This window comes from Haemaphysalis longicornis, unplaced genomic scaffold, assembly GCF_048455015.1.
Source record: "Haemaphysalis longicornis isolate Haplotype H1 unplaced genomic scaffold, Haemaphysalis longicornis Haplotype H1 scaffold_7, whole genome shotgun sequence".
Taxonomy (NCBI): Eukaryota; Metazoa; Arthropoda; class Arachnida; order Ixodida; family Ixodidae; genus Haemaphysalis; species Haemaphysalis longicornis.
The window spans coordinates 59,757,689-59,776,194 of NW_027526422.1; the positions used below are offsets into that span (position 1 = coordinate 59,757,689).

Sequence of the window (18,506 nt, forward strand, 5' to 3'; positions counted from 1 at the left end):
GTTTGAGTTCTGAGTACACATGGGTATCCTAGGAGGCAGCTATGGTTGGCTGTTAAGTTTCGTGCATCGCTTTCGGCTCGAAATTCAGGTTACCTACGGGTACGGCAGCATCCGCGATGCGCATGATCGGTTGCTGCAAAAGGGGGGGGGGGGGGAGGGGGGGGAAGGGTTTCTGATTTTGCGGTATTTCGGGCCTAATAAGCTTTAGTGCCTGCCCTAAGCAGCGCTAGTATTAAACCAAGAGTGTAAAACATGGTTATATTAGTCCTTTTTGGTAAGATGACATGTCATCACCCCGCTTCAAAGGGGAAACCAATAGCAATCATCATCATCATCGGTTGGGCGGGTGAATGATAGTCGACTGGTGAGGTCATAAAATTGGTTATCTCACCTATTCCTTTTGATGGATGGTCTAAGAAGATGGGAGAGGGTTGTGAAAGCACACGGTGGCGCTTGCTTGCTGTTGACCACCTGCATCTGTTAACGGCTTGATTTGCTCAGGTCAAAAAGGAAGCGCTGAGCGCCGGGGTGAGAAGGGGCGGCGACTGTCCCCTCCGCGGTTCAAATGAGTTATCAACTGAATTGTCTGGGCGACGTCCATTTAGATAGAATAATGACCGCATTATGAGATAGATTCGGTGAAAATTCAAACTGATGTCGCTAAGGAGTGTAAGGTATCAAGTTAAAGGTCCAGATTAACGAAACACGTGAGGTAAATAAAAATGCTTCGTGTGCATAGTCATCAGGCAGTCATAATAAGTCATAGATTGGGTTAAAATTCATTATGATGCCGCGAGGGCGTGTGGGGAATCATATTCAAGGACTACATTATGGGAATCACGTGGGATAAAAATGCTTTATGGTTATATCATGACCTAGTCATGAATAGTCGTAGATTGGGTTAAAATTCAAATTCATAGCGCTAGGGCGTGTGGCGTATGAAATTAAAGTTCTCGAAGAGGGGAATCACGTGAGACAAAGGCAAAAATGCTTCCTGATTAGTATCATGAAATAGTCATAATGGGTCATAACTTCGATTCAAATTCAAAATAATGACACTAGGCTGTGCGGGGCCTCAAACTGAAGGTTGCAACGAAGGAAGTAACATGGGACAAAAATTCGGTATGGATATCATGAGATAGTTATTCATTGTTTGGATCTGCATTCAAATTGACTCCACTAGGATGTGTTGGGTATCAATTATTGGTCTCGATGAGGGGATCACGTGTGACAAATATAAAAATTCTTCCGGGTTGTAGTCACGGGATAGCCATGGTAAGTCATAGATTGGGTTAAAATTCAAGGTGAGGCCGCTAAAGCATGTGGGGTATCAAATCGAAGGTTTCAGTTAGGGGAATCACATGGGGCATATAAATAATGCGTTCTGCTTACAGTCATGAGAGTCATGGTCAGTCACATTTGATTAAAATTTCAAATGATCCTGCTATAGGGCATCTGTTGGGGCTAGTTGGTTATGCATAGCTTGAATGGAAAGCGCTTAAACTTTGACTGGTAAACAAGGACGAGAAAAACTACAACACAGGACGAAGCGCAGGACGAAGCACAGGACGAAGCACAGGACGAAGCGCGCTTCGTCCTGTGTTGTAGTTTTTCTCGTCCTTGTTTACCAGTCAAAGTTTAAGCGCTTTCCATTGAAGAGATCCTGCTATAGTGTGGGGGGTATCACATTGTCTTGTTGTGGGGAATCACGTGGGACAAATATAAAAATGCCTTCTGGTTATAGTTATGAGATATTCGTGGTGAGTCATAGATTGAGTGAAAATTCCAAGTAACGTCACTAGAGCTTCTTGATTATCAAATTAAAATTTTCGACGAGGAAAATGGCATGGAATCAATTAAAAAATGCGTCCTGTTTATCATCGTGATGTAGTCAAGGCTAGTCACAGATTGGGTTAAAATTCAAAGCGATGCCGATAGGGCGTGTGGGGTATCAAAATATTTGTATCGGTGAAGGGAGGTGGATCGAGTGCAACCATCATAAATCATGGCACTGAATAATAGCCAGTTATGTAAAAAAGTCTTATTCAGTGCCCTATAGACATAATTGTGCTCGTTAATTGTTGGCGCGCGCTATCTTGAAAGTGTGGTTCATTGGACACGTTACAGCACTCAACATCCGTCAACAAGTCTGCGTTCCCATGAAACAGCTTACGAACTATTGGACTGATCGGCCTCCTACGTACGCTCAGAATTGAGTGGGTTGGCGCAATGACCGAATGCCTCCGATCGCGCGCGATCGTTCAAACTTCCAAGCATGGCTTGCTGCTGTCGGTGCGCGAACGTGTTGACATTTAAGACGCGCTCCCACACCTCATACAGAGTTTTGTTGGTAAACAAGGCCCTGAAATACTCATTTAACTGTGCAGGTCGTAGACGTACATGATCATAAAAGTAAAATGTTTGCCGCCGCATAACACCATTTCCTGCTGCCAAACAGGGGAAACTTTTTTTTACACCAAGATTTCACGGCCGTTAGCATGCTTAAAAGAAATTTAGCGTTTCAGCACCGGGTGGGAACCGCGAAAACCTATTTCCTGTTATGACCGGGCGTTCTCTGCCACCGCGACGCTTTTATTTCGCTTTCGGCTCAACTTTTTCGCACATCCCAGCAGCATAGGCGTCCAGGTGATCTTTGTCTGCTTGCCATCGATAAGATGAACACGACATACCTCCAGGGAACATAAACGTGCGATAGGGATTGAACATGGGGGTCAATAAACCGCGCTTCTAGAAGCAGCGTATGACCGTACGTATTCTGGCAAAGTTGCTTGGTTCGAAGTCGTTCCGATTCAGCCCGACGACTAATTCGCGGCGGCGCTCAAGGGTCGCGGGAAATTTGTGCGGCGAATAGACTCCGCACATGCAGACACTTCTTTTATCGTGGTGCACTTCACACGTTTCTTGCATAAGAAGCACTTTACCATAACGCTGATTGTTGGTGCAGCCAACAACGGCGTAATCACGCCCGGGCGATTAGCTTCTCTACATCGCCAAGTAAAGGCAATGACGGCAACCTGCCCACAATTACGAAAATAAACATCAATTGAAAAGTATGGCGTCCTGCTGGCACTGCGAAACGTATCCTCACAGGCATCCCCCGTCAGGACAAAGCACGTGTGGGGTGGACCGCCGCGTGGAGGGTTGGGGATGGAATTTATGGCCAAATCTGACAGCTCTCGGACGCTTTGAACGTTCTCCTTAAAGCACTGTTGAACTTGTCGCTGCTGACGTACAGAATAAATGACACCGATTTTCGATGCCGCCTAGACGTCTGATATCCACGCGCGGCGCGGAGCAACAGCGTGGGACTGCGACGTCGTCTGCTCGCCCCGCAGTCCCCACGAAAAGGCCTCCAGGTGGTGCCTCGATTATTAGGAAATGGCCGGCCCAGCAAAACTCCGATCTATACAAGTTATAGAAGCGCGGTACAGGGAGAAGTGGATGGCTGCGGATGTTTACCCTTCCCAACATTTAAAAGTTTCCCCGATCTCCATCTCCATCATGTCCTGTGACCGTTCACCAGCGTTGTTTTGGTGGCTACGGGGGCTTTTCCCAGACATTGCGAGCCGCAGGGTGCCGACCAAGCCACGCGTTAAAGATGGCCTGGTGAGATGCCGCAAGCACGACTGATGCCTCTGAAGCACCCAATGAGGGTTTTTGAATATTGTAAGGGCCTTTGGTACTTGGTGAAGCAGGAAGTTTATTCTACGACACAGCCGTCTCCAAACACCGGTCCAGGAACCGACGATGATGATGATCAATCCAGAAGAATACGAAGTGTTCATCCAAGTGTTTGATGATGGGGATAATGTGGAAGTGAAATAAATTAATTTCCACGCTTCCTAGCTTCGCGCTTACAATACTGCCGTCCTTCAAAGCTGAACACGCCATTTCTAATAGCATGGGTTTGCTTTAGCTAGACGCGAATCTGGCACGGAAACTAATAATTGTACAGCCCTGATGAGCTTACAAAACACTCCGAATTTTTCCTTATAAAGTGACTGCACATAATGATCTTACGATTCAGTCATTGCCTGGTTCAAATTTTCTCCCTCAAACCCTTCCCTTTGACACCACAATTCCTTTGTGCTGAAATTCTGGCATCTGCGATGAATCTGCACAGTTGATCAGCGGGATGCCCTTTTTATCTGACCAGATGATTTTATTCATCGAAACTTTTAATTTGATACCCCACACACCCTGGCAGCATTTCTTTGAATTTTAACCTAACTTATGACTTACCATGACTATCCCATGAGGGTAACGAGGAAGCATCCATTATTTTCCAAATTGATTCCCCTCATCAAGACTTTCCAATAGATACCCCATGCTTGACGGCGGCATCACTTTGATTTTTAACCCAATCGATGACTCACCATGACTATGTCATGATAATGACAAGGAGAAATTTTTATTTGTATCACGTGATTTCCTTCATTGAGAGCTTCAATTTGACATCCCACACGCCCTAGCGCACACCACTTTGAATGTTAACCATATCTATGACTCACCATGACTCTGTCACGATTATAACCAAAGCAATTTTTGTACCACGTGAATCCCCTCCCCGAGATCTTCAATTCGATACTCCACACACACTATCGGCATTCCAATATATTTTAAACCATTGTATGACTCACCGTAACTATGTCATGATTACAACCATGGTGTATTTCTTCTTTGTCCAACGTTGTTTTCTTAATCGAATCCTTTAATTCGAGACCCCACACGCTTTCGGGTCATAATTATGAATTCCAACCAGTATTATAACTAACTATAACAAGTCATGATGATGACAACAAAGCATTTTTTTCTCTCGCGTGATTTCTCTTCTCGAGACAATCAATTAGATACCCCACATGCCCTAGCGGCACATCACTTTGAATTTTAACCCAGTCTCTGGCTATCCATGCCTCCCGCGTTACACGGTTCCCCATTTTCGATATTTTTTTCTTTTTTCTGGTAGACGGGCGAGGTGCCTGATATGTGTCCTGATATTTCGACGTCCACAAAGGTTGCCAAAGGGTGATTTCGAGCCAGGGCAATGGTCGCTGCTGTGGACGTACATCGTGGTAGGCCAAGACAGGTTCGCAGGGCCTGAGCTTGAATACCCTGAAGTGCCCGGGTAGTTGTGCGGCACGCTCCAGAAAGGACAGGGGCACTATGGAATACCAGCGACCCATCCCCGGGCGTCGTTCGCAAGGGTAGTAGCTGCCCACAACACCAGCGTTCCATCGAACTACACGCCGGCGATGAGACCGCTCGTTCCGCTGTGGTGTGTGATGCAGCCCCGAGTGTGGCTAGATATCCCAGGAGTGACAAAAAAAACGCGATCTTCCAAATCCGGCCCTGCAACAGCTCGCTTTGACGTACATGCACGAGACATACAGTGACCGAACCCATGTATACACTGATGGCTCGATAACATCGTCGGGTTCTGCCGGAGCTGTTGTTATACCACGACTGTCACTGTGCAGCAAATTCAAGATAGCCAATCTTACGACATCCACGGCTACAGAAATTACGGCCATCCGTAGCGCTCTTCACACCATCGAGCAAAGTTCGTGCCGCAGATGGGCTATCTTCTGTGATTCGAAGCCTGCACTTCAGTCACTCCAGTCAGCGCTGTGCCGGGGACCTCACGAACAGCTCCTGACAGAAATAAGAATGGTATACGACCGTGCTGCCCAGGCGGGTCATGATGTCACCCTACAGTGGCTTCCGGCATTGTCGGCATTGTCGGCAACGAAAGTGCGGACGCTGCCGCCCGGCTGGCGCATCAAACAGCGACAACTGTACTCATCCCATTGTCTAGGACGGACGCAGCTAGGGTCCTCCGCATTCTTGCCCGGGAAACAGCTATCTCCCAATGGTCTCCAGAAGATTCCACATGCGCACGCATTGGTGCCTTTGACCCGCACCTGCAACGTCCCCTTCCACTAGGCCTCCCACGGTCTGACGCAACTCTTCTTTGCCGTCTCTGGCTGGGGGTGGCATTCACAAATGCTTACTCGTACTTAATAGGGATGGCAGCAAGGGCGGAGTGCGAAACGTGCGGCACATCGGAGACGATACGCCACGTTTTATGCCAGTGCCCACGCTACTCGGCTGAAAGAAAAAAGCTGTCGTCAGCGCTGAGGAACCTGGACTCTCGGCGGCCATTTTCGGTGGGAAAGATTCTGTGCCACTGGCCTTCTCAGTCATCCGCTCAGAAGGCGACTAAGGAGCTATTACGTTTTCTACGGGCGACGAACTAGAACACTAGGCTACAGACTGAGAGCTTCCAGTGTCAATCACTGTCAGTGCCTCAGTGCTGGGCATACGTGTCTGGTCCAACTTTTCCTCTTTTTTTTTCCTCTCTCTTTTTTGCCCATTTCCCCTTTCCCACGTGCAGGATAGCAAACTAGGCTCTAGCCAGGTTAACTTTCCTGCCTTTCTTCTACATTCTTCCTTCCTTCCTTACTTTTTCTTTTTTCTGATTTCTTGTTCTTCAATTTCGTTTGATCAATGAACTACATTTACGCTTTTATAATGCTTAAAGGTTGAACTTTCGCGATAACTGCATTTTTGTTAAATGCAGGGCGTTACACGTTCCTGGCTGGGGAGTGAGGAGGGGGTACTCGGCAGAGAATGCTACGCATTAAAAAAGCAAAGGCATATCCATGAACGCCTCGCGCATCACAGAATCGTGGGGACAGTTCGCTTTGACGCAAGGTGTTTTTTCAGGATGCAGACAAAGAATGCAAGAGACCGTAAGCCTAACCAGCTTCGATGTCAATGAACTGAGAAGTGAGCGCACGTCCCCTCGCACAATGTTGTTTGTTTCTCCCCAGGGCCCCAGCACACTATCGAGTCTGGACCCCCTCTGTCATGAACACGAACACGCAGCCTATATCAAGTGTTTGGTATCCAATATATGATTACAATTTCTTGCAAGCCGCGCTAATCGTCATGGCCAGCAGGTATAGCTGTAATAAATCTGCAACAAAAATTGTTTCCGACCTCACAGGAGTTACGGTGTCATGTGTTACCGAACGCAAGAGTGTGAGCTCACGAATTTGCACCCGTAATATTTTTACCACGCGTGAATTTTAAAACTCTGACTGCTAATGAATTCTGAGTCCATTTGAGCCTCAGTAAATTCCTACCACCAGGGAGTTGTGAGTCCATTTAAGTTCTGAATTCATTTTGAGTTTTCAGTCTGAGTTGATTTTGAGTTTTGAGTACATTTTGAGTTCTGGGTGCATTTTGAGTTTCGAGTCCATTTTGAGTTTCGAATACATTTTGAGTTTTGAGTCCGAGTGAGTTCTGAGTTTAGCGTGCACTGTCAGTTTGAGTTTCAGTGAGTGCAGATGTGCTGCTCAGCAATGAGTCTGAGTTTGAGTGAAACTATTTCGAAAGTAAAGTTGTGAGTGAGTTTGAGTGAGCCGGACCAACTTTGCCAAGGTATGGTATCGGGAGACCGCTTTTTGTTCGCCAAGCGAGACTTGCCTAAATAACGTAATGCCACCTTGGTTGCTGTTATGGCGAATTTCCTGACGCCTTCATAGAAGGTAGGATAGCAACAAAGGCCGTTGTTCTCCTACGCAATCCTTTTGTGAAATGTTCACGCGAATGCCGTTCTAGGAAGTTCTTCCTCCCGGCATAAATCAGTTTGCGTGCACTTTTCTTTAAACTCAGTTCATTTGTCTTCACGATTTCTCCCACGCTATGCAAACTCCCTCGGTGGTTACACTTCATTAAGAACAAGATTCGAGCCCTCGAAGCTGGGGATTCTCTGGTTTCCCAAATGTGGCGTTTTTTGCCTTGCACGAGTAGGAGATAAACCCATTCATTTCAGGGAGAAGTATATGATAGGAGTGAGGGATGGATGGGGAAGTGGAGGGTGAAAGCAGGGAGGGTAATGTTGGCAGGGCTAAGGGAGAGCAGAATAGCGGGGACAGGGAGGCATTGCATGGAAGCTGGGAAAGAGGGGAGGTGTGAAGGGGGGATAGGAAAGGCCAGGAAGAAGAGGCAAGGCTGGGATGGAGTAAGGGGCAGTAAAGGGAGAGGGGAGGATAAGAGGTCGGAAAGTGACAGGGTAGGAAAACAAAGCGCTTGATGTCATTCAACCGGAAAAAAGTTACCGTGTGACCGGACTCGGGGAGCGTTATTGCCCTAAGGTGTCATTTGCGGCATAGCAAGCAGGTACCCGGCTTATTTTTGCGTTACATTTTTTTTTTCGTCTGTTTCACCGCTTTCCGAATAATCATGTCTGTGTTTCATATCCTGTTACTCCCACCCACATTCCCAAGTTCATGGTGTAGTCTGTCAACAATGTGCAGAACGACAAAGGTGATCGGCATAGACAGGTTCCCCGGGCGACTTCTTGCTCCCAGGTAGCATGCAGAGGTTAATCGCGGTGTTTCTCCGAGGCAGAGTGTACTACTGCCAGCAATGTTTTTCCAGCGCTCATGCACTGCCTCAGGTTATGAGCCCTTTTGACATTCAGGGACCGTCCAGTGCAGCGGGATGAGGAAACCTGGAATATTAAATAGGGAAAAGAGGGGAAAGGGCGAAAAAGCGCAACGGAACTGGGTTGCATGGCGAAAGATTCTGGGAGGGAGCGCACAAGAAGACAATTTTGTATTGGTGGAAAAAGACTAAGGGAGAAAAGGACCGGGGGTGAGGGTACCGAGTCTACTAGCGACGACTTTAGGAGCTGTGGGTCCTGTTCGCACTAATGGGAATTAATTGGATTGAATGGACCCTTTGTTCATACCCACGTTGGCATTGGACTGGGGTACTGAGGCAATGGCAGTGCCGATGGGCCCAGACAGGGTTAGGTCACCCCTCTCTTTGTGTTTATTCTGTTCGGTCTCCCCTTCGTCGGCAAGAGCGAAAGGAATTGCCGCCACCCACGCCAGGGTATTCTTCCCTGAACTAGGTCGGAGGATGCCTTTCTTTCCTTCTGATCGTCAGAAAGTCAGACGGAGGTGTTGAACTCCCCCCTCAGGTAGTCGGGACACTGCTTTCGGGCGAGGACCGGTTGAAGAAGGGAAGCCGGTCGCGGAACGTGCTAACTTCAACGAGTTTGTCCGGAGCTGTGGCCCAGAACGTTCGCATCGGGACTTGCTCCCGTGGTGGTGTCTGGGCGTCAGAGCCCCACGCTTTTCTCACCAACCGTGCGGCGGTTCGGCAACTTTTGGGGCTTCCGACCCCTATCAGGGAATGTGCGGCGATGCCCTTCTTTATAGCCCGGCGCAATTTATTTTCGACGCAGTTTTTCTTTTTTCTTCTGTTTGTGGCTGATCTCTGCTATAAGTACTTGCGCATACGGGTAAATAAACTTTTCTTCTTCATCTGGGGCCTTTGTCTTGTCATCGGGTGCCTCACACCCCTTCACTACGGCAACACCCAACATGACCGACGAACCAAAATTTACTGGCACTTTCACCTCAGCGAGGGCCGACAAGAGGGGGGGGAGGCGTAGTGGGAAGCGTGAATATGATGCAGGACTGCTTCGCTAGGCAATGATTTCGCTTGGAGGGTCAAGGGGAGGTGGAGGAGTTGCCCAATCAAACATTACCGGTATGCGCTATAGTGTTGTATGGAACACTTTGCTAAACTAACAGAAGCTAGAGAGAGAGAGAAGAAAATTATTTTAATGAGCACAATAATGGGAGTGGAACCCTAATTTGGGAATCCTTGCGTTGCACTACCCGTCTTGGCCCGACTCACCAGGATAGTCTGGTCCTCCAGCCGACTGCTGGTTAACTATGTCTCCCATAGCTCATGAAATGAATGGGTGGAGGAAGAGGAATAAATGTTTATTTTACGAGCGCTGGTGCTGCTGTTAGGACACCCGCCCGGTGGGGGGCGTCCCCAGTCCGGGATGTCTTGGCCTTGGCTGTCAGTCCAGGCCCTCTTCACCAGCATGCGCTGGGTCGCAGGGACCGGACTTTTCAGGCAGGCCACCAACTGCTCGTAAGAGGGGGAAGGGTTGGGGGGTAGGCCGGGGGTTTGTCCGCAATCCCATACTTGGCGGTTTAGCGTGCCAGGCAAAGGACAGAAATTACAGATGGCCGGGTGTATGGCGGGGTAGATCGCGTGAAGAAGGATGCGATGGGGATAGGAGTTTGTAGTCTTCTCAGGCTGGTGGCTTCTTGTCTAGATAGCTGGAGATGTGGAGTCGGGAATATTCTTCGGCTTTGGCGATAGTGGGCCAGAATATCTCCATATTTGACAAGAGGTTCCGTTTTGGGAGCAGCAGGTGATGTTTGTCCCTCGTAGATAATGGCCCAATGTACGTGCGCGCGGGCAGCGGCATGGGCGCCCGCATTACCGGCGAGGGATGTGTACGGGTACCCAGACGATTTCTATTTCGGGTAGCTGACCCTTGGTTTCAACGATGCGGAGGGCTGCTTTAGAGATGCGTCCCCGTAGATAGCTGCGGCACGCTGCTTGAGAATCCGTAAGAACTGTGATTGCAACCTCCCTAGTTCTTGCGGCTAGAGCAATAGCCACTTCCTCTGCGGTTTCCGTCTGTGTTGTACGGACGGTGAGGCAGGTCATTACTTGCACCATTGAACTGGTGATGCATATCGCATGGGCTGGCCGCTGAAGATGAGGGGACGCGTCAGTATACCTTGTAGTCGGGTTTCGGCCATACTTTATGTCCATGACCCTGGCTCGCGCGATTCGGCGAGCTTGACTGTAAATTGGGTGCATGTGGCGTGGTAGTGGCGTTACCCTAATGTTCTGCCGAATAAGTAGGGGAATTCTAATCTTGTGGTCTTGTATTGGCGGTGTCGTATAGTTCAATCTTCTGAGAGTCGTTCGCCCTGTTGGCGTTAATTTGAGGCGTTCTATTTGTGAGGTATGATGGGCTTCCTGTATCTCTTCACAGGTATTGTGGAATCCAAGTTGAAGCAATGTATTTGTCGATGTCTTTGAGGGTAATCCTATGGCAGTCTTATAGGCTTGGCAGACGAAGATATCCAATCTTGCCTTCTCATTCTTTTTGAGAGCCAAGTACGGAGCACCGTAGGCCATCCGGCTGACTAGTATTGCCTGCACCATGCGCAAGGTGTCCGACTCTTGCAATCCAAATCGGCGATTTGATACGCGGTGTATTAAATGAACCAATTCACTGAGCGTCCTTTGTAGTGGGGCTAGGGTGTGGAAGCCTTATCCATGTTCGGGGACTGTTAGTCCAAAATTGCGCAGATGGGATACTTTTGGGGCTGGTTTGCCTGCTATGTGTATTTCCGGATCCGGGATGCACCTATTCTTTCGTTGAGCCGTCCCACTACTGAGGGCAAGGAGTGCTGACTTTTCTGGATGCGCATTCGAGACCTATAGCCCACAGATAAAGATGCGCCGCTTTTATGGCTGTTTGCATAGCATCTTGCTGTTCACCTATCAATCCTGTGGGGGTCCAATGGGTGAGGTCATCTGCGTACAGTGCGTGCCGGAGATGCGGGATGTCTTCCAGAAGTGGGGGAAGGTCCTTCATCGCTACGTTGAAAAGAATCGGTGATATTGTGAGCACAGGCGTCATCGTTCTTTCATAACTGTTACTCGAATGGCCAATCCCATCTAGCAACTCATCATCAGTGTGGCGCACGCGAGCACCACACCATCTTCTTCATCTTTCATCCTCGTGCCTTCTTGACCATCGCTTTTTGCAACGGCCTCTCGGCGAGGGTCGTCATTAAACGCGTCCTTCGAGTCTCCTGTTTCCGAGTCGAAAAAAAAAATTACACTTAGCGGAAGAACTTCATTTGACAAAAAACATGATTGATACAGAAGAAAGGCTAGCAGGAATTTTTAGGCTTTAAGAAACAATATGCGATACTACTGCAGGGACTTGGTGTAAGAGTGAAGCTCCGCTGAAACAAGCACACAAAACACAAAGGCAAAGGCGCGAACGTTAACAGGTGAGATTGGTGGTCTTTCTTATTGGGAATGCGCCACTCAGCAAGGATCATCATCATCCTAACCTTGTGGAAAAGTAACAAACAGCGTCCGCGTTTCTTACCGTTAACTCTGTACCTTCTGAGCACCAGACAATTCATGCATCTGTGGCGACTGTTAGTCCCTCTTGTAAGAAACACTCGCCCAGCCACAAGCTCTCCTGCATGAACTCGTGTGTGCATGCTGAATTCGACCAGGCTCTCATCGTCTTCTTCGTCTTGCCTCCGTTGATGTCGTTCAAAAATAAAAAAGAAGGCGAGGTGGCCATGCAGTTCACCAAGGAACATCATCATCATCGTTCGTAGGTTTCTGCAGCTCCAGAACAGCAGGTAAGCTTGTCAACGTATTTGCTCGTCTGGCATTGATAACTGGAATCCGAATGCTCAAATTCGTTTCAGTGTCAAAAAATACTCTTCCTGGTATCCATAACTGCGATGCTTCGACGCAAGAAATGTATTTGGCTTTAATTCATAGCACCCTCAGCTGAGCACACCCCCCCCCCCCCCCATCCAGGACCGTGTAACGCCCTGAATTTTCACAAAGAGGCAGATTTTGCCAAAGTAATACCTTTATTCTGTATATTTGCGCCTAAATAGCGAAATATTGTCGTGGAGAATTTCGACACGCTCAAAACTAAGAAAAACATAAGAAAATAAGAAAAAAAGCCATAAAATTTGCACGAACACGACCTGACAAAACCAAAAATCTACATCTTACACACCTCCCCTAAAAATTTATGAATAAAAGAAGGAAGTCCACAAGAAAACGTAAACAAATGCGAATAACGAATACCGGAAATCGCGATTTATGTAACTCCCTGCATTACCACCAAAATAAAGATTTTTCTTAATGCATGTAATCGTTATAACAGCCTAAATGGAGATAATCGGTCGCACATAATTTTGAAGAACGAAAAAATTAAAATAGAAAAATCTTTTCCCACAAAAGATGAGCTGAAAAAATCAAGAAGTGCCTCTTATACATACACCTCCGCAGATAGTCAGCGCCTTAACAAGAAAAGTCTGCAAAATAACTTCGGAAATATAAATAAAAAATAGCGGGAAGAGACCAGTCTGCAGTACGCCTCGGTTTTACAGAGGAAAAACATACTTGGCAAAGCAAAGGCACTTCAGCGCTATAATGGTGTCTATTCATATCACCCGCAAAAAAAAAGCAAATAAAACTTAAACATAATATAAAAATATTCGAACGTCTTTCATTACTCTTACCAATATTTGGATTTAAGAACTCACACTCTAGACATGCGGAATAAGAATACTACACATTAGTAGAAAATTATCTGAATTGCTGCAATTTTCTTTATTAGGATGAGGATCTTTATTACTTTTATACTACATATTGCTACCTTATTTCTACGGACTCCGCAGTAGCCTTTGGCAGCAAATTTTGTGCCAAATAAAGGCGCACTCAGCGCCGTCGAACAAAACCCTTGGTGTTAAAAGGGCCATTAGAAACATTATAACCCTGTTCGATTTGATAGAACTAGCCTTTGGTAGCTCACTCAGCTACATTGCAGCCACGTAGGACGTGGCTTTTAACGCTCTAGCTTTAAGCATTTGGTTGTTAGCCTTTTAAACAAACAAACGCAAGAAATGTAGTTTCACGCTGCAGTGACGCGATATGGGCTTCAGAGGGATTTACCAGCGTGTTAACTGAATGTTACCACTCAAAAGATGCAATCAAACATAATAAGAAGCTCATACTTCAACCGCCCAGTCATGCTCCTTGGCGGTGACGTCACAGCAATACGCTGTGACGTCATAAAAAGATCACCTGAAAGTCGCTGGTGAGTAGCCACTGGTTCATCTGTTTTAACTAATATATCCACTATGTGTTTGAAGTTGGCGATAAAATTGGTTTTATTGTTATCGTCACAACGCACTGTATTTAATGAAACAAACTCCTAGTTTGTTATCTTCATGCATGCCCCGTCGAGGGCGTAGAAAATTCGCTGATTTGTAACATGTGCTGGGGATAGGAATATGATACATATCTTATCTTGGTGAGTACAGTGTGTTGTTACATCTTTAAGTCTGTATTTTTGTTTCGACAAGCTATCGTTGTAGAACTCTGGGGAAATGCAGTTTTTTCTGGACAGTAATTCAAGAAAAACTGCATTTTCTCAGACTTCCTTCGCGCGTTCGGGTCTTCCGGCGCCTTCTCTGCTGCGTGACTTCTCCACATAGTTTCCTCAGATGGTTATTTCGGGAGATCCGATTAAATAAATTTAATTTTGAATAAGGAACACGCGCATCACGCAATACAGATACAAGGGGAGCTTCTGCCTACCTGCAGCATGGTACACAGTCTGAATTTGAGGCCTTACTTCATTTATTCAACATTGTGAAACAAAGGAGCGGTAGAAGACCACCCGCATATGAGAACCGGACAAGTCCGACGCTATTGTTTATAAAGTCGGAGTTCAGTTAATTGAAGTAGCAGCAGTACTGCACATTTATTAACTGTGTTGTAACATTCGCGAGCAACTTAACTGGCGTCAACAATCCCGGCAACAAACTATCCGCCATCTCAGATTATCTCCTCTTGAATCACCAGTTTGTCATTTAAATTGAGCAGTTTAAACTACCCTCGTCGTTTTAATAAGATGTACATTCGCTGTTAGAAAGTCGCTGACGAAGGTTAGGTGTTGTTTTTGCCGCCGCCGTCGGTGTGGGTGCGCAACTTCTTCCCTGTGTTTCCTTTTCCCAGGTGGCCACACATTTCTCCGCAACCAAGACATGGCCGGTGAGCACGGTCTCTGAAAAGAGTATTGAGTACAGGCGTCGTCCGCATTCCCCATTCCTTTTGCAAGCGGTCCATGCCATGACCTTAATGGTTACGCTTGGGATTGCGTGTAATTTCGATGCTTTCGGCTGCGAAAGAGTGCGTGAACAACCAAGAGTTAATACAAAGTGGTGGACAGTGGACACTGCTATCCATGCCGACTGTTGTAGTTGTCATACTCCATCCCCTGTTTTCTTAACTCACCTAAACTTTGAGAAGCCACTGCATGAGTGTTGACATGTAAGATACTTGTTACCAAACGAGGCGTAACATGAGGCCTAGAGTACCAGGCTCGGCCAGTGGCTTTAGCAAAACAAAAAAAAACAGAACTGGCGAAAACCCCGAGGAGCGCCTGGCATCGCCTAGCAACCAACAACGCCACATCTCGCACAACACCTGCTCTATGGAACCTCCACACGTGCACTACGGGAACGGGACGCATGCATTGTGCACGCACACACCGCCGTGCGCCCCAGCTGTGATCAAGGGCTACCGCACATGTACTGCTTGGCATGGGGAACACGACGATATCGATGCATATCACGACGACTATTTACTGCCTCAGTGCAAAGCGATGACGGAAGAAGTAAAAAAACATTTCCAAAGTTGTAGAAACGCGTAGTGATGCGTTCTTCAGTGCTTACGTAGAAACATATCCTGCAGGTTCGCTATGGTTCAAGCCTTGCGCAACTTAGTGCAATCTTCGCCATTTTTTTAAGTACAATACGTATTACGTATACATCGGAATTTACCATTAATTTCAGTGATTTGCTCTGCAGGCGACCAGAACGGTACTTCAGTATTTGAAAATGCATTCTTTGTGAAAATTGCTTGTAAGGACCTTTTGTACTCGACACCACAGTAGTTCTTGCTCTGTTCTGTTGGATAAGTTTGTATGGAATAATAAATCATTATCCACGATGATAGGATGTCCATATTCCCTCCTATTGAATATTGGTGTTCCACAGGATCCTGCGTTTAACGACGACGATGGTTGAAACGCGAAGCTTTCTTGGGTGCGAAAATCAAAAGGTTGAGTGCCAATGTCAAAGTTGCTAAATTCAAAGTTAAACGTCAACGATAGAGGTACAAACTGCCTGCTACTAAAAGTCCATACTATGACGACAGAAATGAATCCCTCACGGGAAAGCTGAGCGCCCCCACCTCCCCCAAGCAATCGTCCTCGTTAGACGGAGGGGACTTGAACTTTTGAACAGATAATGCGCTAAAGGTGTAGCGGGTGGTGTTTAGTTCAACACCACAAATTTAGTGGTGTGAAATGGTGCAATCGGATAGAGATCTGCTTCATTACGCACGGAGCCCAAGTTCAATTCCGACGACATGAAGCGTTTTTATGTCATCATCATTATCATCATCATCGCCAACTTGTGTCCTCAGTGCTTACTGGTTACGACGCCGAATCAGTCAGACCAGGAAATCTTCGCTTTAAAGTGGTTTGTATATGAAATGATACGGCGAGCTACCGCTATCTCGTCTTAAGTGCTGCTTAAATAGGGGAGAAGCAGGTTTATACATAGAAAGACGCTGGCAGACTTCTTAAGTGAGGATTTGAACGTCTCCATGCCCAGAATCTCCTATGCGTCCTAAAAAACTTGAAACACCGCTGAAACTCACCTAGCGCTGGGATCCGCAGCGACGCTCTTAGTGCATTTATTCCACTGGATATACCAATCAAACCTCAACACACTGAATAGCAATCGTTCACCCCAGCCTTGCAGCATGATTCCAGGACAATGGAAAGCGGAAGAGAAACTGAAAGCAGCTGTGACACACAATGGACGCCTGCGGTATTTGCTCCTGCATCAGACAGAAAGCATGGAGAATGTACTAAGGAAGCGTCCGGCATTCACAGTCTTCGTCGCTAACAAGCAGCTTCGTATATGAAAGAACTCGTGCAGCGCAAAAAGGTGGCATTGCGCAGTTTGCTGCCTCGCATGAAGAAGTGCTCGAAAAGCTCTCAATGAAACTAAGCAGATAGCCATGCCTAAGGCTGGAGCAGGCAAAAGTGCGGTGACACGAAGCTACGGTCACCTCAGATGCACAAACGCGAAATATAAAAGAAAAATCAAAGCAGTTCCACTAAACGTGAAAGCTGTCTAGTATGCAGCAGTGATTCACTCTAGGCTATTACCCCTCACACTGTTCCGCTTAATGGGGCTTTTCGATTTACCAGTCCTGGACGGTCCGCCGGCAGACCGAGGACTGCCTTCAGACCGTAAGTTCAATACGAACACATGGGAAACTCGAGCGCCGCATCGCGTCTCGGCAGTCCGCGGACGATCCAGGACTGATAATCGAGGGGGCCCAGTGTCTCCTAATGTATTGAACGAAGGTTTGTTCAATGCAATTCAATTTTGCCGCCTTCGCAGTGCTGACTCGCCTTCTCCTGGGACAGCTCACATCCTTTTCTTTATCTTTTGTTTCTCGTCCTGCCTGGACAAAAGCATGTGTTTGTGCGTGTGGTGTGTTGTGTGTCCCAGCAGAAGCGTGTGTTTGACTTCCCGGAGGGGCCTTTGTAACTGCCGTATTTGAGTACTAAGCTCACATATTAAGCTTGTTGTGGGCTAAAGAGGACAGTTATTTTATCTCTATTGCAGCTGCAACTCCGCATCCAGGAATTGTCCCTGCACCGAATCCGGCTCCCGAAGCTGCTCCTGTCCACACGGAGGACTCCAGCAGAGAAACGTATGTGTGGTCACATGGCATCTGAATATGGGCGAAAGCACCGGTCTTCAACGCCAATGCAGGCTCTCTGTACTAGCAAGGATTCGGAGAACGAGGGTGGCTAGGGGATGAATCAGCTAGGAGTGTTATGGCGTCAGCTGAGTACGGCAGATTGTCGGGCTTCCATGACATACAAGCCGTCAGAAATCTGAGTGCCCTATGTAGGGCCTTTTAAAGCTAAGCCTATGTCGCAGTGATGACGTATGTACCGTCCGGAACGCACTGCAGTAAAGCCAACTTCCTTTGACGAGTATGATGATCGTGTGTGAAATGGAAGAAAAAACGTCCCCCGTTCTTGGAATCGTTCCTGGGTCCCTCGTGTTATGAGGCCGACGTCTATCCCATTTCGCACTTCCCGTAATGGTCCAACCAGTTCTTATTTGGAAAATGGCGTTTGGACGTGCAAAATTGGGCAAAAAATGCCTGCACCCCTCCGTCTAACGACGAGGGTAGTGGAATGCGAAGCTTCCTTCGTGCGATATCAAATGGAAAAGGGTCCACGTTAAAGCTGCTGCAACCAAAAGTCGAAGCTGCGTGCGTGTCAAAGTCAAATCGCAACGAGTCAAAGCTTAGATCGTCTGCAAGTCAAAGTCCAAGCTCAGACGACAACCAAGGAATCCATCATGCGTTCAACAATCGTTGTCGTTAGATGTAGGGGTGCACGATTTTTATTATAGTCGTCTTTATCGGTGATATAGATTCACACAGGAACGACACACAAACTGTCATTGCCATTGATATACGACGACTTCTAGAACGCAATCGATTTGACAAGAATCCATAAAAGTTTGTGACATCGGGACTTCGCCTGCGCAGTTCGCAAAAAATTACTCCCACCTCCTCTCGCGGGAACTCCTGTGTAGATGCGACGCATAGGGGGTTCCGTTGTTGTTTCCGTTAGGTTGATTCTCCCATCGCGTGAAACGTGCCGTGAACCCCCTGTCGCGGCTATGACGCAATGTGGGGCGGCTATGACG

The 18,506-nt window shown here is 47.2% G+C and overlaps 1 protein-coding gene across 1 annotated transcript in view; it reads left to right on the top strand.

The window, feature by feature from the left end:
- LOC144146310 (uncharacterized) overlaps positions 1 to 17,324 on the top strand; it is an 81,246-nt gene extending 63,922 nt beyond the window's left edge. Inside the window, exons 14-15 of the mRNA XM_077678270.1 lie at positions 14,710 to 14,745; positions 17,286 to 17,324. Of these exons, the coding sequence (XP_077534396.1) occupies positions 14,710 to 14,745; positions 17,286 to 17,324 (75 nt within the window). The remainder of the gene's footprint in view (positions 1 to 14,709; positions 14,746 to 17,285) is intronic.
- The last annotated feature ends 1,182 nt before the right edge of the window (positions 17,325 to 18,506 follow it).